Source organism: Eulemur rufifrons, chromosome 17 (assembly GCF_041146395.1).
Source record: "Eulemur rufifrons isolate Redbay chromosome 17, OSU_ERuf_1, whole genome shotgun sequence".
NCBI classification, from domain to species: Eukaryota; Metazoa; Chordata; class Mammalia; order Primates; family Lemuridae; genus Eulemur; species Eulemur rufifrons.
This window is the reverse complement of record NC_090999.1, coordinates 47884188-47907482: the sequence shown is the minus strand read 5'-3', so window position 1 is coordinate 47907482 and position 23295 is coordinate 47884188. Positions and strand designations below refer to the sequence as shown.

General features: G+C 35.4%; 1 protein-coding gene across 2 annotated transcripts in view; it reads right to left on the bottom strand.

The window, feature by feature from the left end:
* ARHGEF28 (Rho guanine nucleotide exchange factor 28) overlaps positions 1–23295 on the bottom strand; it is a 267842-nt gene that overhangs the window by 73282 nt on the left and 171265 nt on the right. For both annotated transcript variants that reach the window (XM_069492767.1, XM_069492768.1), the window contains 7 exons: positions 22072–22193; positions 16700–16980; positions 11785–11992; positions 9179–9290; positions 5473–5515; positions 725–848; positions 260–392 (listed from right to left, as the gene is read on the bottom strand). In XM_069492767.1, coding sequence (XP_069348868.1) covers positions 260–392; positions 725–848; positions 5473–5515; positions 9179–9290; positions 11785–11992; positions 16700–16980; positions 22072–22193 — 1023 coding nt within the window. The remainder of the gene's footprint in view (positions 1–259; positions 393–724; positions 849–5472; positions 5516–9178; positions 9291–11784; positions 11993–16699; positions 16981–22071; positions 22194–23295) is intronic.

The window sequence follows — 23295 nt, the reverse complement described above, 5'->3', positions numbered from 1 at the left end:
CAGGAGCTGGGTTTTAGACACATGATGTCTGAGATGCTCTTGAGACACTCAAGCAGAGAAATCAAGTAGGCAGTGAGTATACAAGTCTGGGGTTCAGGGAGGCCATCAATTATGGACAAAATGTACTAACAAGTATCGTATGTGTGGCACCAGAAAGAAAGTTTATGTAAATGTATTTAGCAATGACCTCATTCTCGGGAAGCTTACTGTCTGGGGGGACAAAATGCAAAGACAGCACACACTAGACCTGAGAACTTACTGGAACACTGGAATGACTCTTTCCCCGGGAGCGTTTTATCACAAACGGAACACTGGAGAACCCCAGAGAATGTTCCAGGGACAAACTGATGTCGACTCAGTTTCTCTTTGTCTTTGGCATCCTTGCTTTTTGTCTTCAGATCAGCGGCAGCAGCAGGAAAGTGCAGGGAAATGATAAAAGGGAAATGCCGTGAGCCAACCTTCTTACAGAAGTCATACAAGCAAACTCTACGTTTTCTCTCAGAATATAAGGACTGCACACTGGGGAGCACAATGGCACCAAAACGCAATATTTCCCCAGATGTGGTTGTCCTAAATTTCTAATGACTTGGACAATATTCCATAAGAAATTGGTGCACATGAAATCTAAAGTAAGTGATTTTAAGGGGAAAGTGGAAACTCTATTAATTGCTGAGGAACTAAGCCATCTATGTTTTACAGAAAACAGGTGCAGAACCTTAATTACCTTAGATTTATTCCGAGGACTAGTCATCCTGTTCATGAGGAAGCTGAAAGTTCTGCTCACTTTATATTTTTCAGACTCTGATTTTGCAGGTATGATGTATTTATCCCATTCTTCTTCCTGGATTCTACAAAAAAGAATCTGTTATCACAGCTTATAGGACCTAAAAGAGAAAGCAAAGAACAGCACATATATGTGTGTGTGTGTGTGTGTGTGTGTGTGTGTGTGTCTGTGTGTATATATATATATATTTTCAGTTTTTAATGTTTGTTCTAGAGAGAAAGAAACTCTCTGTTAAAAATATACCTTATAGATGGATGGATAGATGAATAGACATGTGATAAGGCAACTATCTCACAATGTTAACAATTGTAGAATCTAGATGGTAGGAAATGAGTATTCAGTACATAAGTCTTTCCAATTTTCTGTATACCTGATACTTTTCATAATCAAAAATTGGGGAAATAAAGAAAATCTTACACTTATAATTTTATGCTGAAAACACTCATCTTCCTCTTTACTATGCTAATAGAAGTTCCCTAGGGCACAGAAAAGCCAAATAACCAATAATTTGAATGTGGATTTTATTTGCTTTTGGAACACAGAGATAATACTCAGTAGACACATATTTCCTTTGTTGATAAAGCCTGAGAAACAGACTGTTTGCCTCCTGGTTCAGTCTCTCTTGCTCAATCAGGCTATTTGCAATCTGAGACTTTCTAGGTTGTAGAGGAAAGAAAGCTGTGGATAATCCCCCAAATAAGAAGCTAGAGGCAACTGTACCCAGTCCATGAATACCCTGAACACCATTTATTTTCTTCTAACCCATATAATCATGGTCTAGAAAAAAAAAAAAAAAAACAACCCAAACTGTGAGTTACATTTCCCCCTAGAGCTCCCTCTGATTATCTCACATTTCTAATATTATTACTGAGAGAGAAAATGTATTAAAAAATCAACCTAAGTGTCATGTCAAACCAGATAATACTTTTGTAGACTGAGTATTTTGATAATGAACATTTCCTAACTAAAGTCTCTCCTATCCCCCAAACTTCTCAGTTTTCAGCTTTAGTGGCTAACATACTTAACTCTGGGAAATATTTAAAAGCAATCATATTATTAATATATACCAAAGTACATACGATTACATTTTATAAAAATGTTCCTTTCAATGACAACTCTCTAGGACTTCAGTTTTTCTCATCTAATCAATGTCAGGCTTAGACTAAATTATTTCGAAAACCCCTTCCCACACTTTAATATTCACTTACCTAGCACATATGATAATAAAACTTTAAGTTATTTAAACTCTATATTAGGTACTTTAGAGTACAAACCCACGAATGCATTTAGAAAAAAATAATCAATGGCTTCAGAGTTGCCTCTTGACCTTGTGAATCTAAAGGCGTAGTCAGGAGAGTGTGTGTCCTGCTACCCAAAGCCTGCACAGTGAATGATATTGGGTTTACTACCTAGAGGAAACATTTGAAAAGTTAGAAGAAAAAGGAAGTGAATAGAATTGAATGTACCCTATGAAGACGGAGAGTACTGAAAGGATCTCAAACCCTCTTAAATTTCTTTTTCCTTTCCTACCACCTCTAGTCATTTTTGCCTAAGATCACTAGACTGGTTAATATAATCTGAAATTTCCCATAGCCTCTGGTTGTTAGGCATCCTAATTTGTAAACCTCATGTCATAACATTCAGTAGGCTCACTTTCGTAATTTGAGAGCTTGGAAGGAATCTTCTCGTGAAATACCTTCTGTGACCCCACCAAATAATACCCAGTGTCTGAGAGAAGTATGGGGAGGAGACCTAAATCTCAGAATTAAAGAATGGTCAGGTCAATGTGGATTTTGAGGTCAAGAAGCCTCTCCCCTACTTTCCAGAAGAAACACAACCAAACTGTCCCAAATAAGAAAATAAGTATTGGTTATCCATCTTTACTCCCAATTCCCCTGCCACAGAAGAGTATATCAAGAACAACAGTTTCTGTTTTGATTAAAAACCTATAAATGCACCACAATTTACCATATATCCTATGTACTTCTGCAAAATGACATAAAACTATATCACTTAACCTTTAAAGCTCAAAGGTGGTTGGTAAGACCAGAAAGATAACAAAGTAAACATAAAAATGCTGTAACATTAAATAATCAAAAATTAGAACCACCACCCAACCTAGCAGAAATATGATCCACTATCAGATTACAAGAACGGGTAACACTGCATAGCCTCTGGGCAAATATAGAAGGTTGATTGATTCCATGTTTCAAATCTAATTTAACTATGTGGTATCCATATATATATATATATATATATAAATTAGGTACTTTAGACAGAAACTGAGAAGAGGATAATCCTCAAATGATTTCACAACAAAATTTAGATAGCTTTCAAATTTGTAAGAATCTGGAAAAATTAATTTTTTTTTCAACATCCCAGAACAAGAAGGTCGAATCTCTATTATTAGTTTGATGAGCAATGGAATCACTCACAATAAAGTTTTACAAGCCCCATTCTTCTCCTGATATTTCCTTTTTGATAGGTAACAGATATTTAAAATATATTAAGAGGCATATGGATCCTCAATATTTTAATCCTTAATCTATTATATCTATAGCCTTCTATTTTTTAAATAACTGAGCATCTAAAGCACTAAAAGAAGTTTCTACCATGCAAATTGAAAATCGACACAGTGGAAGTTTTTTAAACACTGAGATATTCAAATTTAAAAAATACGAGGAGGAGGAGGATATGGATATAATAGACTCAAGGTAGATGGTGACAATAAAATAACTAAGTCATGCCATGCAATCTCTAAGAAATTGGAATGGATGGAGTGTCTACTTAAATGAGGCTGGGGTGAGCCGCCTTTTACCTGGATGTATCATTTTCTAGAAACTCGGTGATTAATATAAATAAGAAAATTTCAAATAAGGCAATTCCCTAGGTAACTATTACAACATGACCAAATGGAAGCACTAAGTATAGCTAGGGATTTTATTGGTATATCCAACAAGATATCAGGAATCAAGTAAGTGAGATGAAAGATCCACTCTACTAGATACACCTAGGGATATGACTGAGAGTCAGATGCTTTTGGATGTAGACCAAGAAAGATTAAAGAATAGAAAAGAAAAAACCCAGGAGGGATAGAAATGAAGAATCAAAGAGAAAGAGATTCCATATACATCCCATCCAAGTTAAAATATCTCATAGGCTACTATTTAACCAAGTGTGACATTGTCTCCTCCAGTCTTAAATCTTTCTCCTAATAGAAAACAAATATTTTTCATTATTTTTTTAAAATCTTTTTAATCAGTCAGTTTCTTCCCCAACTGTGGTTTTGTTTTTTTGAGACAGAGTCTCACTCTGTTGCCCAGGCTAGAGTGCCATGGCTTCAGCCTAGCTCACAGCAATCTCAAACTCCTGGACTTAAGCGATCCTCCTGCCTCAGCCTCCCAAGTAGCTGGGACTACAGGCATGCGCCACCATGCCCAGCTAATTTTTTGTATATATATATATTTTAGTTGGCCAGATAATTTCTTTCTATTTTTAGTAGAGACAGGGTCTCACTCTTGCTCAGGCTGGTCTCGAACTCCTGACCTCGAGAGATCCACCCACCTCGGCCTCCCAGAGTGCTAGGATTACAGGCGTGAGCCACCGCACCCGGCCTCTTCCCCAATTGTTAAAAAGATGGCAGGGAGAAAACTGCTAAGAAAAATAATGACTAAGATGATGATTAAATTCCAGAATTAGGAAGTAAATTGCTTAAATGAAGTAATAAATGTAGGCTGCTTGGAACAGTACAAGGCACAGGCAAACATCCAATAACTGTCATCATTGTCACAATGTCATCATCATCCTTAGTTTAAAGGCATTCTTAGTCTTCATCTGTTTATATTATTTGAAAGTTTCTATTCTAGTTTCAAAAAAAATAGAAATGAACCAAAAGAGGCGATTTTTAATTCATGCTTTTATTCTGAGATTTAAAACAAAAAATCCATCTTGATCTATATATTAAAAGGTTTCAGAGTTTTAGCATTAATATTAGCAAAACTAAATTCCATTTCACTCTTTTTCAGACGTCTCTCAAAACAAACATTTTTGCCATTTCTGGCACTTGTTTTGCACATAACCCCAGGGCTACTTCACAGTGTGACGCATGAACAGTTAGTTATTCATTCAGGACTGAGAGAACCCAACAATCAGGCTTGTACACTATTCTGCTTCCCAACGTTTATTCCAGGAATGATTCTTTACAGGAAAAAGAGAAGCTTAAGTGGCAAGGTTTTAAATCTGCATATCAACCAGGAAACTAATCATGCTTGAAAGTATTCTGCATTGTGTATTCTTTGTTTCAAATTGAACACCACTAAGCAAAAATCCGTAAAGAGAGACTCAGGGGCCTGTTACTGGATTAAGTCCTCTTGTGATGGCAGAACGGACCTAGAGAAAACCTGTTGTTTTTCTAAAGCATGTGATCCTCACACTGCTCCCCTTGGTCCTGTACGTTGGAGGTATCCAGCTTTGAAAATAACCCAAAACAGAGCATCCTGTCCCCAGTCCTGAGGTCTGCATACCTGAGGACTGAAAGGAGAGGGCTGGCAGGTCTACCCTGATACAGATCACACAGGGAGCAAAGGGAAACTACTCACACACTATTAAACAGATATCAAAAACAATGTGCAGACATTTCCAAAGATGGGTCAAGCAATCCCTCAGAAAAATTAGAACAGTTAAAGTACCTTTTTTCTCTCGGTGGCTCCGGTAAGCTGTAAGCTCTTTGCTCTGTAAGACACAGAACAATAAAATGAAAACTAAGGCAGACAAACTAGCAGTCACGTGTTAGTCTGAAATGCACACACTCAACCTTATTTTTCATTATACGCTACACACTACTGGTTAGAAAATAATGAGAAAATAATTTATCTTATTTAAGTAGGGCATTGCTCTGGATATTTTTATTACTTTTTCTAGTTTGGAAATGAGGAGGAGGAGGCCAAAATATGGCAACATTTAATGACTTTAAGAACTAAGTTAGCATCAGCAAGAGACAGCAAACATTTTCAAAATCGCAGATAAGTAGGTCTATCTTTTTGGATACTTTTCACCAGAGCTTCATCCCTTATTCAGACCACTAATCCCCCAACATAAAGAATCAGTAAATATCTTAACTGCTTTTTAGCAAAGCTCAAAGGAAGAGTCCTGAAGGCCAGCATAAGAGAGTCCATTTTAATATAGCTGCAACGCCTTTATAAAATCCTAATGGCAGCCAGTTCAGAGATGCGCTTTGTGGCTCGTGGGAAAGGGAGAACGGCCTTTCCCATTGGGCTTGCGGGCAGGTAGAAGGGCAGGCTCATGCAAGCAGCTTAGCACCATCTGGTTTCCAGAATTGGGGTACTTACTACGGGGATGGAGCAGAGACACTGATCTAGACAGTGAGAGAGACTGAAGGAGGGAACGGCCACTGTGGAGCACACCATCTACAGAGCAGGGACAAATCCTTTACCATTACAATCCACAACAGTGAAGAGGCAAAACTAGGTTCCAAAGGGAAATGGACCAGATATATAAGGAAGAAAACAAATAAATACCCCCTGACATATGTAAATATCAATGCCATACCTAAAACTATCTTGTATGTAATAGAAAATCCACTTTGAAGAACTTGAAGGCTTTATTTTATAGCCATTATTAAATGTTCCTCAAATTAAGTCCTAGGCAGAAATCATTATTCTTATTATCAATAGGCTGAGGTACCAAGAGAATAAGCCACATATCCAGGATAGTCAAGCTATATATAGAACAGACTCAAGCAACTGGTCAGAATCTAATACTATGCTATCCATCAGCTCATAATAACTATGGAAAGCATGTATACTTCACTACTCAAATTCTTAAATGTAGAATGTTTTTAACCATAGGTTGTAATTACATTTTAATATTGACAATGTGTCTTTCTGTCTAAATCCACAACACACCATAAAACTAGATTTTGTTTTATGTATACAAACATTTAATAATAAAGTTGCCACCATTGTACTCTTGGCTCCAAAAAAAAAAAAAAAGGCATGAGAAATGATAGTAACCTTTGGAAGTGACAAAGAAGAAAGAACATCACAAATAAAAAGGACCAAAAAAGCACATTATCTTTGTATATCTGCATTACAGCTCATAAATGCGAGCTGCCCACTGAGGCAAAAGGAAATTTGGACTCTGTTCAAATAGTAAAACTTTTTAAGACTATTGAAAACTCATCAAGAGAGGATTTACAGCAACACAAATGTCAATTTACTTTTTATTAATCTAAGCAAACTAAACAAAGAAGCATTGGAATATATCTTTGAACTAGGCAAGCTTTCACACCTATGCTTTGATTGCATAAACACACTTTAAATTATTCCTTCTTCATCAAGAATCATTCTTCATAGCCCTGTAGTTTTGACTGACCTAAATGGTATCAATCCAAATCTTTGCAACCATACAGTTCTGTCCATTTGAATCTTTGTATATTTAGTGTGTAGCCTCAACGCAAATTGCCAGGTTGTAACTCTTAACTTGTGGATAGTATCAAACTTCATTAAAATAGCACTGTCTTTAAATATATGGTCTAAAGGCAAGGTTTTATTTAATGAAAAATGAAAGGAATTGATATTGGCTTTTTATTCTTTTTAACTCAAATGCAAAGATTTAAGGTTTAAATTTTCTTTTTTTCTTTTTCGCTACAGGATGACTAGTCAAGATTTAAGGTTTATATGTAAGATGAAGATACCCTTCCTTGTTCATTAAAGAATAAATAAATTAGAGCTCTTTTGCTTTATAAATAATCAATATCCTCTCAGTGATCTGGTTAATAATTTCAAACTTTAGAGCCATCTGGCTTCACAAGTAAGGAACACCACAGATACACAGGCAAGGCCATCATTTTACACACTCACTACACAGGAAACTTAAATAAGTTTTCCAAATAGTAACAGTGTAAAGTTAATTCACCAGCTAGGACTATCAGTGAGAAGATAACAAACTGCTATTAAAAGGAATCTCAACCTAAACTAAGGCTGGGGAGACCTGGAGACCCCAGAAAGGCTCACGAAATAAAAAAGAAAAATTCAGAACAAATTCAATTTATCTTCTTTATCCTGTCCTCTCAAGGTAGTTGTATCCTTTCTTACTTTCTCTTAGAACTACTCTCTAACTCCTCACTCCAAAATAAAAACTGACATTTATTATGAATCTTGCTCTCTTCTCCTCTGACAATATATCCCAGAAAAAGAAGAGAAAACATACAGTAGCATTCTTTTGTATTTTATGTATCTGGTCTATCATAGTCACTCAACAAATATTCATTAAACATCTACCATATTTAAGACCTTGTTTAGGATGGCAGTTCCAAGCACAAAGATTATGTTTTCAGTATTGTTGCACATAGAATAAACATACAAAATAATAATAACAATGTAAAAAAGCAAGAATAAGAAAAAAGAGATGGGGGAATAAAATAAATCTCATTTTAATCACTATATATTGAGAAACTGAGAATACCCAAGCACATCTCTTGCTTTCTGAATCTTTTAAGACTGTTTAAGATAATAGACAAGAAAGGCATCTAATGCATTAACAAAAATTTTATTATAATGCTATGCATTATACATCAGCATGAATACTTTCAAATATGCCTTTGTATTTAATTATTACATACTTTTATTATTTCATACTTTTCAATACAAAAAGTATGAAATAATTACATTTTAATAATTACATTTTAAAATATAGTTGAAAATGGGTGCAGCAGCTGAACATGGCTACAGGGGGAGCTCTAAGTTGCACATAATTATTCTATTTATAGAATTCACTTGAAAATCCATCAGCCTGTATGCTTATGATATGCACCCTTTTATATATATACTGTATTTAAATTAAAAATTTATTATATAAGAGTTATATTTCTAATTGCTTACGTTGCCACAAAAAATGTTGAGATATATTTACTTGTGTTGCAAGTACGTTATTTCAACTCTCAAAAGTCCCTTGCTAAATAAAGAAAGAAAAAAATCCATTTTGCAATACTTTGGCTCTGAGGAATTGAATTATTGCATCAATTTATATATAGGACAAAAGTAATTTTTATAATTTACTTACATAAAATCCTATAAAGCCCTCACAATAATGTACGTGGAATCAATTCTAGTTTACACTATCCTTGAGGAAAACATTTTATTTAAAGAATGAAGCAACAGAGAGGTGTGTATATATTTGTAATTTCATCAAACTCAAATCTATAACTTGACTGATATCCAATGAGAATAGAATTTTGCAAGCTTAAAAAAATCAATTATGAAAATAGAATTGAAAATTCTTGCCTTCTGTTCTTGTATATTTTATGTACTTAAACTAACTGAAAATCTGTTCTGGAATAGAATGTTTTCAAAGCAAATGGTAAGTAATGCTCACCTTCACTTGAATTGCACACTGTAAAATCACGCACCAGCTGAGCTTTTCCTAAAGAAATTTTGGGTGATGAGCAGGAGTAAGAGCGTGAACGGACTCCGGAAAGCAATGATTCCTAAAAGTGATCAAAATAAAGTTTAATAAAAATCTACATGAGACTTGAAAGTATGTGTTCACCATGAATGTTACCAAATCACCATCTTTGAAAGAAGATTCAACTTGAACATTTCTGACACGATTTTATTAATCATTGGTTTCTGTTTGCCTCTCCTAACTTTGAAAATGTTATTATCTTTTTAATGCTTTAGTAAACTTGAGTTTTGGGAAATAGTTCCTATATATACATTAGAATTTAATTATAATATTCTAACCAACTTGGTTAAAAATGAAAAACTATGTCAAATGACTTTTTCTCTGCATATTCAACAATGAGTTTGACTTGTTTTTACCTGAGTTGTTGTTATTTTGTTATTTTATACTGTAGCATTCAAATAAGATTCTGTATTAACTGAGAGCTCTACATTTAAGGATTATTAGAAGGTAGAAAAATAGGTACTTACAATTATAAGAGTTTTTTTAAACTTCCAAATACGTATTTAAATTTATAGTGTTAGCTGGAGACTCTAGGGAAAAATATGCCCAATCACTATACAAATCTTTCTGGTCTGTGCTCATTTTTCAATAGAACTTCCATTTGGCACTTCCCAAGGTGATGTATGAATATCACTGATTTGTATATCTTTAATATCATTCCTTTTAAATGACCTGCCATTTTTGTTCCTGTTTTCCGAATTACATATTATTTCTATCATATTGGCAACATACATGAAAAATGGAAGATGGCAAGATCATTAAAACATGGTTTTCTTACATGTTCCAGAAAATTTTAATGAATATGCAACAGAACTGCCTTAAAGCCATTATGGTACCCAACTCCTATCCCATAAAGGTCTTAGGATTGATACTACTCAGGCATTTTTAAGATATCACTTAAGGGCTAAAAGAAAATAATGCAAAATTCTTTACTAAAATTAAGTCTTCAGAAACTGTCCTTCATAAGCACTGGTCTCTTCTGTTCCCCCTAAGTGAAGACACATGGTTACCCTAAGTTCATTGGTTTAGTTAAAGAGCCTAAAGGAAAGTAGAACATGGAAGCCTGACCTTGCTTCAAAGGGCCTTGGGCTGTGGCTCTCGACTGTCTTATCAGGCAGCACTCACTGGGCCTGGATGTCAAGGCCAGCCTGAGCTGTCCTACAGCCCTAACAGTGAGCTGGTCACAAAGGGCCCTGGCCAACGCCATTCTCTCCATTTAAGTCATTTATGGTAATCATTTTTTCATGACAATGGAATGTTGAAAATTGTCCAAAACCCTTTGGCAAAAAGTTATACTAGGTAATTACACAGGCAAGGCAAGATATATTTATAGGACAGATTCTTGTTAAAAGTGAGCAACATGAAACTGTTTCACAAAAACTAAATTATTTTTCATGTCAAATAATGATGTGTGTTTCACAATTCCATTCAAAATGTAAAACTAAGAAGTGTCTACATTAACAACTGTACCCATTTCTTATCATCTAGAGCTATCACATGACCTTGAGGTTGGAAAGATTATGACAGCTCTACAGGCTGAGCGGAAAAGGACCCAGGATCTGTGGTCAGAAGACCTAAATCTGAATTCTGACTTCATCACCAACCTGAGGCCACCTGGACACAACTCTAACCTTTCCAGACCACATCTGCTCAAAATATAAAATAAAAGCACTACTTATGTTCCAGGCAAGTTATGAGAAAATCATATATTTTGTATATTTATAAAACAAATTTTGTATATTGTGGAACATGCTATAAAAAATAAGGCATTATCATAACAACTCTGTATTCATAGTAAAAGAAGTTTTCCCATAGCACACATTGTTTTACAAATAAACTTTTTAGGTTTATTAATTAAATAAACTTAAAAAGAAAACAAATATATAATAACAGAAATAAAATAAAAACATACATTCAAACATAAAAGGGCTTTCCTTGCAAGATTTGAAGAATGTATTTAGTTTAAAAAAAAAAAAAAAGCACAATAAAGTGAAAATCTAAGGTGAAATTGCCAACAGGAGAAAACCTGACTGTTATGGAAAAGCTGTCAAAGTTTATGATGTTCCAGATTAGTTTGCACAGCTAGGAATGCTTAACAAACATCACCTCTACCTTACTAACATGATTTACCTCATCACCTGGAACAAGTAAAAGTTTATGTGAGCAAAACAAGTTTGATCACTTAAACTCATTTAATACTACCAGTTTTTGTCCCTTTGTTTAAGGGATGATGGTAGAAATCATTGTATAAAATGGTAAAATTTGCCAAGTCTGTAAAAGATGGTATGTACTCATGGTAAATTAATGACAACATCAGTCAGCCACTGTAAGGACTATAAAACTTAAAACAGAGTGGGAGAGATTAAAAAAACAGACTCAACCAGATATCATGTGGGTCTCCAAAAAAATAATTCATATGTGTGAATAAAACACAATTTGTCTTTCAGACAGAGAGGGATAGCCTTAACATATTCTCCACATTTAATAATAAACCAAATTAATACCAATGAGAATACCTTTGACTGCAGATTACTTGACAGAGAAAGTGATTCAGCCCTGGAGATATTAAAATCCGGTTCCGCGTTGGCCTCAAAAGAATCCAATTCATCCCCACTAGGAATGCCAGTTCTTGAAGAACTCTGAGACACTGGGGCGTAGCAGATGTGTGACTGCTCGGAATGCCCTTCCCCTTCACTGTCAGCATCCAAAGCATCAAGGCTAGAACTAAAGGACAAAGCAAGCTAGTGAATAAATAAATAATCAACCAAGTAAGCAGACAGTCACTGGTTTCTGTTTCTCTGAATTCAGATTCTCTTATTGCTGTGAGGTGCAATGGGTATTCATTTAATTTCCAAATAATATTTAATTAGTTTTTATTATTTTACCTCCCTCCAAATCTTTTTAAACAAAAACGTTATATTTCCCAAATAAACATTTTTACCTAGCAAAATCCATTTCAATTACCTTAAGAAAGGAAAGCCAGTTTGAGTTAGCACTAACCTCACCATTTCTGTTTTGTAATTATTACAAGTCCCCAATAGTAACCCCTCAAATATTTAAAATGCAGACCAAACAGCCACTGGGGGGATTTGCATGTGAGAATATGCAGCGTGGCATTCTCTCCCGTGTCCCCCAGCTGGGAAGCTCAGGAGGGCAGAGGCACAGGAAGGAGAGACCTGTGAAGGACTCGCCTCAGAGCTGTGTCACAACACAGTTCAGAAAGGAGTCTTGCACAAGGTCCCAAACATGTCATACTAAGCTATCATTTGTAGAGATTTTAAAAAATGGTTCCTGTGAAAAATCCACCTCAGAACCAGGTAGTAATTCTGCTTGACAACAACTTTTCTTTCCTCATTTAACTTTCATAACCATAAAATTAAAAGAAAAGAATCTGACCTTCTGCATTCCAGTTTCATTCTGTAACATTACATTTTAAACCACTCAAACCAACAGCTTTCATGGGCACGTTAACATACAATGCACTTTCAAATGTATTTTTTGTTGGTTGTTAACAGTTCTGGGTTAAAATTTTAATACCAACAATGAAACTATCTTGATTTTGAAATACAAAGAACCAGAAAATGAAACTTTGAATTAACTCATTTGGGTTATTTTTCTTTAAAAGCCATAAGCTACTTAATGGACATAGAATATCAATTTAATAAATTATATGACTCTTGGAACAGAGGTTTTCTTATAGGTGCCTTTAATACAAACACTTAGATCAGTTTCCAATCCATGAACCATTTCATGAGCACTCCTGGGTACCAGAAAACCCTGCAGTAAGTAAAGGCCTCAAGTGGTACCACTATGGATTTCCAAAGTGGGGTTTTCTCCTTCGAGAACTCATGTAGGGTCTTCACTTTGGCAATGAGAAGAAAAGGACAAATTGGAAGTGGGCTTCAAACTTTATCTCATTTGAGCACCCAAATACCTTAGCATTCATTGGATTATGTTGCATTAAAAAACTGAAACTTGTCAAGAAAACCTTCCTGGTAAATGTTGGTGCTTTGAATGTTACAAAAATATAATTACAGATATTTCAAGATGCTATGTGGTTTCTTAATACAACAAAAATCTGAGGGTAGAAGAACACATGGGGGGGGTGGGCAAAGCTTGCTGATGTCTTATCCTTCTGCATTTGTCTTACAACTTGTGATCTCTATACTGATAAAAATTAGTTCTTTAAGTCATTGGTGGCCTACAATAACATCCTATTCTAACACAAGCCTTTCCAGCTATAGACAGCATTTCTCCATCACTGTGAATACAACCTATAAGTACCAGTATTTTATTTTTCATACTACAAAATATTGTTTCCTATTAATCAAATTGGGCTACTACTATTCTTTGTTAGCTAGTAACCTAAAATATTGGCAGCAAACACAATATTCTTCAGGATTACCTCCAGGTTCTCATTTTACAATAGTGTTTTCCTAAATCCCATGAGTGGGATATGAAATCAATTCATTAGGTTATAACCAGAATTTCCTTTTAAAATAATAAAGAATAGGAAATATCGGAATACATTCCACATGTTATTTCATAGAACTTCACTTAAATTCCGTGGGAGTTGGGGGAGAGATTCACAGTGTAACAGGCATCTCTCACTGTGGACTATAGTAAAACAAAGGACTGAAAAACGCAAGTTTTAAAATAAAACAAACACTTGTCTTCTATCACCTAATTTTTTTTGTATAGTATTTCTAAATAGATGTTTTATTGCTTATTTTCCCTTGGTGGCTTCTCAAAACAGTTAGTAAGTTTAAATAATATGTTACATATTGTGTATATTTTCATTTCACCAAAATATTGTTTTAAATCTTAGAAAAGTTAGGACTTAGGTCCAAGTCTGCCTTGTCTTTATATTAATCCCCATTTTTATTGCATGCTCCCAGATTTCTCCTTCATTAGAAGTTCCCAGCCTCCCAGGCTATTATTCACTTATTAACGAATTAGGTGCATGTCACTTTCAGTTCATTATCAATTATGCTACACACTCCCACCATGACATCCACTGAAGGGAGGACCCACAGCCATCTCTGAGCCAAGTGGGGCTTTCGGGGAATCACCACTCCTCTCCCCTCATTCCTACATTTTTCAGAGAGGAGGGAGTGCACAGGAGATGAAATCAGCGTGTGGGACCAGCCAGAGGGTTTTTCTGCAGAATGGTTTCTCCTTCCTCTCCTTATTTCGTCCCTTCCCCCTGAGCTGTGACATCTTTACAGAGGCTTCTAATTATCTTTACTCAGAGTAGATCACTTTTCTTATATTCTAAAGAAGAAAAATTCTATCTGTAGCAATGAAATGTTTAAACTTCCCAAAGCAAGACCTTGATCGGAAAGTATAATTTACATACTCTGTAAATGTCTGCGTAAGTAGAACAGAGAGACCATTTGTGCCTTTTCTGTCCTGTATTCCTAGAGGGCCTCATCTAAAACACGTATTTACTTCTCAAGATTGGGAGTGGGGGTCACACACTTGACAGATCTTAAAGATCCTGCCAGAAGGTACTAATCACACACGGTTCAATCCATTTTTGTAGAACTGTATAGAATCTTGGTCAGCAGCCTCTTGTCCCAAGCAGACATGTGGACAGTTCAAAATAGCCTATCAATTCAATTTATAGTAATGACCACCCAGCATCCACAAAACTGTAATTCACAATATATAAATCTAAAGTAAGTCTTTTATTATTTATGAATGAGACATAACACTTGGTACCAATACCTATTACTTAAAGTTTTACAACCTCCAGTTGTATATCAGTGCAAACTACAGCACAGTGATGGGCACCTACTGATTGCTAGTTCCTCCCCCTTTCTCTCCTTTCTAATAAATTAATTCTTTGCTGAATATTCATTCACCTATGTGCATGTTCATTTAAAGATAAATATTTATATACACACTCACATATATGTATATATTCTATGTTCATTTGATTCATGATTTTATATGTGAAAATGAACATATAATCATGGAGCTAGGACATAGGGGGGAAAACAGACTACTCCCTAAGAAAGTGGTAAGTAGGATTAAATGAAATCAGTGGAAATTAGCCTATTCCCTAAAGAAAATAGACAACAAAGTGGATGGACAAATACAGATATGCAGATATGGAAACACACATTCGTGCACACACACAAATATATGTAATCATATCAAATACATATAAACTATTGTTTTAATGACATTTTTACATATCTAAGAAAATATATGTAAGGTAACAAAGTAAAATAAATATAACTTTTTATTTTTTAATATTTTTATAATATTTTATAATTTTATTTTATAATATAAAATAAATATATAAATAAAACAATCGCCCAGGAGCCCACCCAACTTGAAACTTGAACCTTGGCCATACCATGGAAACTCTTATGGTCCAATCCATTCCTAGTCACCTAATTCCCTCCCTAGATGTAACAGTTATCTTTTTTTTTTTTTTTTGAGACAGAGTCTCACTTCTGTTGCCCGGGCTAGAGTGTCATGGCGTCAGCCTAGCTCACAGCAACCTCAAACTTCTGGGCTCAAGCGATCCTTCTGCCTCAGCCTCCCAAGTAGCTGGGACTACAGGCATGTGCCACCATGCCCGGCTAATTTTTTCTATATATATTTTAGCTGTCCAGATCATTTCTTTCCTTTTTTTTTTTTTTTTTTTTTGTAGAGACAGGGTCTCGCTCTTGCTCAGGCTGGTCTCAAACTCCTGACCTCGAGCAATCCTCCTCCCTCGGCCCCCCAGAGTGCTAGGATTATAGGCGTGAGCCACCACGCCAGGCCCAGTTATCTTGAATTTAGGGATTTTTTTTCCCCTTTCCCCTTCATTTTCTCTTTTATTTTCTTTTTAAAAAATGAAATCTAACTGAACTATTTTGTGGCTTACTTTTTTATACATCTAAGATCCATGTTATTATGCATGTAAATGTAGTTAATTCATTTTCATTACTGTATAGTATTCCATTGTGTAACTATATATAATTTATTTGTTCCATACTTGAGTTATTTTCTGCTGCTATAAATACTCACATATATGTCTTCTACTACACAGGAGAAAAATTCATATTCAACTTTACAGGATAATGTCAAATTATTTTCCAAAGTTGTTATACAATTTTCACTCCTATCAACTGAATATAAGAGTTTCCGCTGTATGCATTCTCCCCAAAATATAGTTTTATTAGACTTTATAATTTTTGCCAGTCTACTAAGTGTAAGCTGGTATCTCAGTGTGGTGTTCCTTTATTATATTTTAGTCGGTTTTAAGTGTCTTTACTTTCAAATCAATGAATATAGGAACCTAAAAGGGGGCATGTTTTGATACAGAAATAAGAGTGATGGGGACAATAAAAAGTTAAAAAATAGACTTTTCCAAGTCTAGCTATGAGGTTCTTTGATTTTTCTACAGTTTTCCTCTAGAATACAGTATCTCACCTTCTTTTCTTTAGATGACTTTGTTCCTTTTCAAATCCATGCAGACCGAAAGAAAGATTCAAGTTGGAAGTGCATGAGCTAGACGGAGACATGAAAGACGGCTGGGCTTCAATCTTCGCTGTGTTTTCACTGTTCTCACTTAGTGGGGACATCCCGGGCCTGGCTTCAGTAGGAAGGACATGCTTGCAGCTCCGAGGCCCCATAGTGGAACCCATGGATTCAGGGCTGGTGTTGGCAGTGATTCCCTCTATATTAATATAGTTGATATCCAAATCACCAACCTAGAAGTTGAAAGAAAAATATTTCCTGAGCAAAAACAGGAAAGATTGGCTTAGCTAAGAATAAAATCTTTACAATTTAAAACCTTCCACTTTATCTTTTTTTTGTTTATTCTTGTTTTGCTTTATGTGAATAGATAATTCTTTCATGATGTGTTTTTGTTCATGTGGCTGCTATCCCATAATTCACAAAAAAGAAGACCAACTGTTTTATAAAGTTGTTCTTTATTACAAAACTATGCCTCCTGACTCAAAATGAGGGGAAATGTTTGAAATACTTGAGAAAAAACCTAAAAGGTACATAGCTTTATTCAAAAAGTAGTTCATAGTCATCCGGGTAACCAAGGTAATAGTGGTCACATAAATCTGAATCTCCAAAAAAGCACCACCAAACAAAAACAACAAATAAAACTACATAAAGTACATGTACATAGCATAATTAGGAGACAGAAAATACCCCAAACTTCAAATTACCTGTAAATAATAAAATAAACATCAAATCCAGCAAGCAACCCCTTGTACTCCTGCCATAAGACTGCAGAGTAAGGGCAGCCTGGGAAAATCTGAATGGCAGAGAGGGGAGGGAGACAGTGCAGAGCCTAAGACTCATTTAAACATCATCACCAGAAAGAGAAAACCCAGCTTGCATGTGTTATTAAGAGTCCTGGTTAATCAAAGCACTTGCTCTAAGAAAGGGGTTTAAAAGTACTCGTGATTTGAGGTGGTGGTCATCAAAAGGCATCCCTTCTGGGGAAGAAGACAGAAGGGAAGAGAATGATGTCATCTGGAAATAGGGCAGTGAAGAGGAAAAGAAGCAAAAGGGGGAAATTTTAAGAACCTAAATCATCAAGCATCATCATAATAATTTACTACAGCAAAAACCATCAATGAATGCTCAAAATAATGGATAAAAGTCTAATGAGTAAGAGGACATTTAGAGAGACTCAAAATATTTCTCAACAAGATACTTAATAATTTTTTAAAAACCAGTACATTTACTAAAAGGAAACTTGGTAGATCAAAGATAAAATCACCATTAATAGGAGCAACTGATGTCATGTGCCTCCTGATATAATGCACTGAGAAGGACACATCATCACTTCTGCAGTATTCTTGCAAAAAATGCATAATCTGAATCCAATTCTGAGGAATTATTAAGACAAACCAAAATTGAAGGACATTCTAGCAAAAACAAAAAAAAACTGGTGTGTATTCTTCAAAAATATCAATGTCAGGGGAATGAATAGAGGTTGAACAATGGGTACAAATATAGAGTTTGATAGAAGAAATAAGGCATACTGTTTGATAACAGTAGGGTGACTATAGTAATAGAAGTAATCTATTACTTATTTCAAAATAACTGAAAGAGAAAAATTCAAGTGTTTCTACCATAAAGACAAATACTTAAAGTGATGGATATCCCCATTACACTGATTTGATCTTTACAAATTATATAAATGTATTAAATTAGCACATGTACCCTGAAAATATGTACATCTATTACATATCAATAAAAAACAAAATTCAAAAAAAGACGAAGACTGAGACACTGTCCCAGATTAAAGAAGACTAAAGAGACATGACAATTAAAGGCAATTCATGTAATGGAATTTTCTTATGTTGCAAAGAACATTATTGAGACAACCGACTAAAGTTGAGTAAGGTAAGGTCTGGAGATAGCTAACAGTATTGTACTAGTGATAAGTTCCTGATTTAGGTAACTATACTGTGCTTATGTGAAAGAATGTCCATGTTTTTAGGAAAATACAGCATGAAAGATTAAAGGGGTAAAGGGGCACTATATTTTCAATTTATTCTCAAATGGTTAAAAATATTTACATACATATTTTAACCATTTGCATGCACATACACATTCTCAGAGAATAATAAAGTAAATATGGTAAAATATTCACATTTGGGTATGGAAATTGGGGCAAAGAATATATATGGAGATTCTTTGTACTGAAATTATGCCCAAATAAAAAGTTTTTTCAAAAGCAGTTTATATGACAGAAATTTTCAAAGTAATTTCCATCATGTGAATTTTCTCATCAGGTAGGTTAATAATCTTGAGAATTAATGAGAAACAACAGAGCATATAAACTAGCTATGTTTTTAGACTTCTGTGCCAGGTTGAGGGAAACAAAGGAAATTAGACAGGATTCTTTCCAGATATTGCTAGAAATTATTTTAAATATACAGAATTTGGGCGCCTCACATTGTCCTTGTTATTCATGCAGACACTCGAATAGTATTAATAAAAGAGACCATATGATACCATACTACACTGATACAAAGAACCTTGTGGTTTCTGTGCAGATTTAGTTTTATTTCTCAGTATTGATTGCACAAATTTGACAATCTTCTACATTTCAGTTTATTGAATTAGCCTGTTTGAGTTCTCTTTAAAGGTATGCTTCCCTTTTTTTTTTTTGCTTCACATTATTAAAGCAATGTATCTCTCTCCTAAAATATTCCCAAAGAGAAATTATATCCTAACCTTATCTTTGGTTTGGTAAAATTTGCATTTTTAATGTATCTTAGAACACATAAAAATGTTAAGTTGTCCCCTTGAGTCATTTATAATTTTAGCTACTTCAGGTAAATGAAAATACTATAGTACTCACTGAGGCTCAGAAGAAAATGAAATAAGGACTCAAGAAGTATTTCATTTAAACTCTTCACAAAATAGGGCAAGAGAGTAAATCCATTAAAGTCAGAATTCTGTATTTTCTATTCTCTCACGTAATAATCAGTACAGAACACGTCTGTGACCAAATGTATGGGAAGGTTTTTCACCCACACACCAAAATACCAAGCCAGCAAGTCCTCAGCTGAGTGTCCTCCAATTCCTTTCAATTCTGCCACTAACTACTTGGAGACGGAGCCAGATCCCACAGGTTGAGGGCTCAGTCCCACAAGACTGCCCCCACTTCGGACAACCATCGCAAGCCCCAGATTGTATTACCTGCGCCTCTGACCCACCAGCTATAAATTTGGGTTTCCCCAATCCCTCTAGTAAATTAATTTACTAGAGCTGCTCAAAACCTCGGGGAAACATGTCTATTAGTTTATTGTAAAGGATATACAGATACAGATGAACAGCCAGAAGGAAGAGATGCATCGGGTGAGGTACGTGGAAAGGGGCATGGAGCTTCCACACCCTCCAGGAACCCTACCTGTTCAGCTCTCTGGAAGCTCTGGAGCCCAGTCCTTTTGGGTTTTTATGGAAGCTTCATTATGTAGGCAAGATTGGTTAAATCACTGGCCATTAGTGATCAACATAACCTTTACCCCTTGTCACCTCCTCCGAGGATGGGGGTGGGTCTGAAAGTCTCAAAGGCTCTAATCATGCCCTGGGCTTTCCTGTGACCAGTCCCCACCCTGAAGCTACCCTAGGGCTGACAGCCACCAGTCATCTCATTAGCATACAAAAAGATACCACTTTGGAGATTTCAGGGATAAATACAGTCATGTCTGACCTAATGATGGGGATATATTCTAAGAAATGTGTCCTTATGTGATTTTGTTATTACATGACCATCACGGAGTGCATTTATACAAACCTACATGGTATAGCCTACAACACACATAGGCTATGTGGTGTAGCCTATTGTTCTTAGGCTACAAACCTATATAGCGTGTTACTGTACTGGATACTGTAGGCAATTGTAACACAACAGTAACTACTTGTTACACAGAAAAAGTATAGTAAAAATAGAGTATTATAATCTCATGGGATCACCACCATATATGCAATCTATCATTGACTAAAACATCATTATGCCATGCGTGACTGTATGTATTTCACAATATCACAGATTTCACACACACGCACATATAAATATTATTAAGCCTTAAAAAATAAGGAAATCTTGCCATTTGCAACAACATGGATTAATCTGGAAAACATTATGCTAAATGAAATAAGCCAAACAGAAATAAGCCAACAGAAAGACAAATACTGCGTGATCTGACTTATATGTAGAATGTAAAAAAGTCAAACTCATAGAAACAGTGAGTAGAACGGTGGTTACCAGGGATTTAGAGGGTGGAGGAAATTGTGAGATGTTGATCAAAAGGTACAAATTTTCAATTATACCATGAATAAGTTCTGATTCCTAATATACAGCATGGTGACTATAGTTCATAATACTTGAAATTTGCTAAGAAAGTAGATATTAAGTATTTTTACCACACACAAAAAAATGAGTAAAATATGTGTGCACTAACAACAACAAAAAAAGCTAAAGTGCCTTATTGCCCAATGAGTGTACATATAGAGCATCTCATATAGAAATTAGATTTTAAAATCAGTGGATAAGGCAGAAATTGTTTATTGTCAAAAAAAAAAAAAAAAAACTCTTGAAAGTCCTTTAAATCTCCCATAAATTAGAGTGTAGAGAAATCTTCAGATCCATAACTATATTTTAATTTTTAAAATTAAAATTTGAGGATCACTGAGCTAGAGAAAAGAACAAAAGATAAGTAGATGCTGACACACTCAAACCATCTGCTTTTATCGGATTTAAGTCACAAGGCTCTATCAGGGAATGGGTGGAAAATCCTAAAACGCTCCACCTTCCTTGTAACATGATACTATTCTGTTTTCATGTTAAAGCTCTATAACCTTGGTACACATTAATTGATGTGTTGTAAGAATTAAACAAGTAATTGATGTGACGGTACCCTATGAAGCTGGGATCAAGCGTTTGCTTGTTACTATTTTTTGGATTTGAATGCAAATATTGCTTACTCGGGTCATACACACACTTTCTGAAAAGCTGTAGAGAAGATATTGGCCACACAGTTGTCATTTCCTACTTTGGCCCCACTGAAGAGCTCACACTCCTCTTACCTGGCAGTGTCTCAAGACCCCTCCCTGCTGGTGCTTCTTGGTAGGGTAAGGTGTGTTGTATTCTGAAGTTAGGACCTAAGTTCAACGCTCGTAGGATGAGACTCCACAGCAGCATCCCCTGTGCTGCTCTCAGGCTGCCATTTTCAAAGGAGCACAACAATGCCGAATATATGTCTCACATGTTCGGGTTCTGGAGAGAGGCACCGATCCCCCTTGTAATGTCAGTCGTGCCTTACCTGATCGATCACCATACAGTTAGCATAGACTTCGTCACCTCCATTCAGCATGTCAGAAAGCCGGCCTGTAGCAAGCAACATTGGGGGATGTTGGGATTTTTTGAGGACATCAAAGGAGCGATCTAGCAGAAAAATAAAAACAGGATAAATAAAGTTAAAGGGATTTATTCTACAGTCGAGCTTTACCTTCTTAGTCAAACCATAAGAAAAAAATCCAGAGTGCATTTTTTAAGGTGGCATTTTGCTGTCTTCACGTTTTAAGATCCACATGCAAGTATCTTCTCTTCTACATCCAAATCTTCTCAGTTACTTAGAACTTTCATGTAGAATAAATAGTGGCAGATAGATAAATATTTGCCCACTTCGAGCACCGTTTTCCCCATCCATAGAGGTCCTTGTAAAATCAATTAGGTATTTGCCTTCAATTTCTAACAGATTAAACTTCATTTCCCTTTATTAATAACTTGGAAGCATTAGTGATTGAACTCAGGTTCCACTGACATGTTCAGACTCAATGACCCTTTACGAAAGGACCCGAGAGTGCAAAGCCCAGCTGTTCTGGCTCAAAACTGCCTGCTGAACATGCAGAATCGTACACAGAGTGTTGCTTGTTTGAATTACAGAAATGTTTCTGCTTGCTTCCATGTTCTCAGCTTTATTCCAAATAGATGAAGTTGCTCAAAGTTGAGTCCCAGAGAGCTGAGATGTCACCATATTTGTAGGGAAGGAAGAGACAATAGTAATAAAACATACTCAAGCTAGAATGCCTGGACTCTTATCATTATGCTTTCCTCCTCATGTGGTTATAAGGATTAAATGAATTCAGACATGTAGAGCACTTGACACATGCCTGGCACTAAGTGCTCAATAATGTTTGTTATTATTATTATGAATACTTATTTTAACCAGGTCCAGTGTGGGGTACAAGGCTATTAATACCAGTCACAGTGTGTTATAATAGATTGTCAATATCCGTAAGTGACTTTGAACAGGGAAGATTCCATGTTACATCCATAACAAATGCCACCCTCATTTACATTTCAGGACATTTTCTTGAGTAGGTACAAAAGAGATGATGTTTGTCACTATTCCATGAGAAATTGCACATGTCCCACTGCCTATCTTATCTATACCAAAGCATAAAATCTGGGAGTGATTTTAGGAAATGAAACAAGATTAATAACTGTTGGGCTGATGTACCATGAACAAAAAATTGTATTCTTT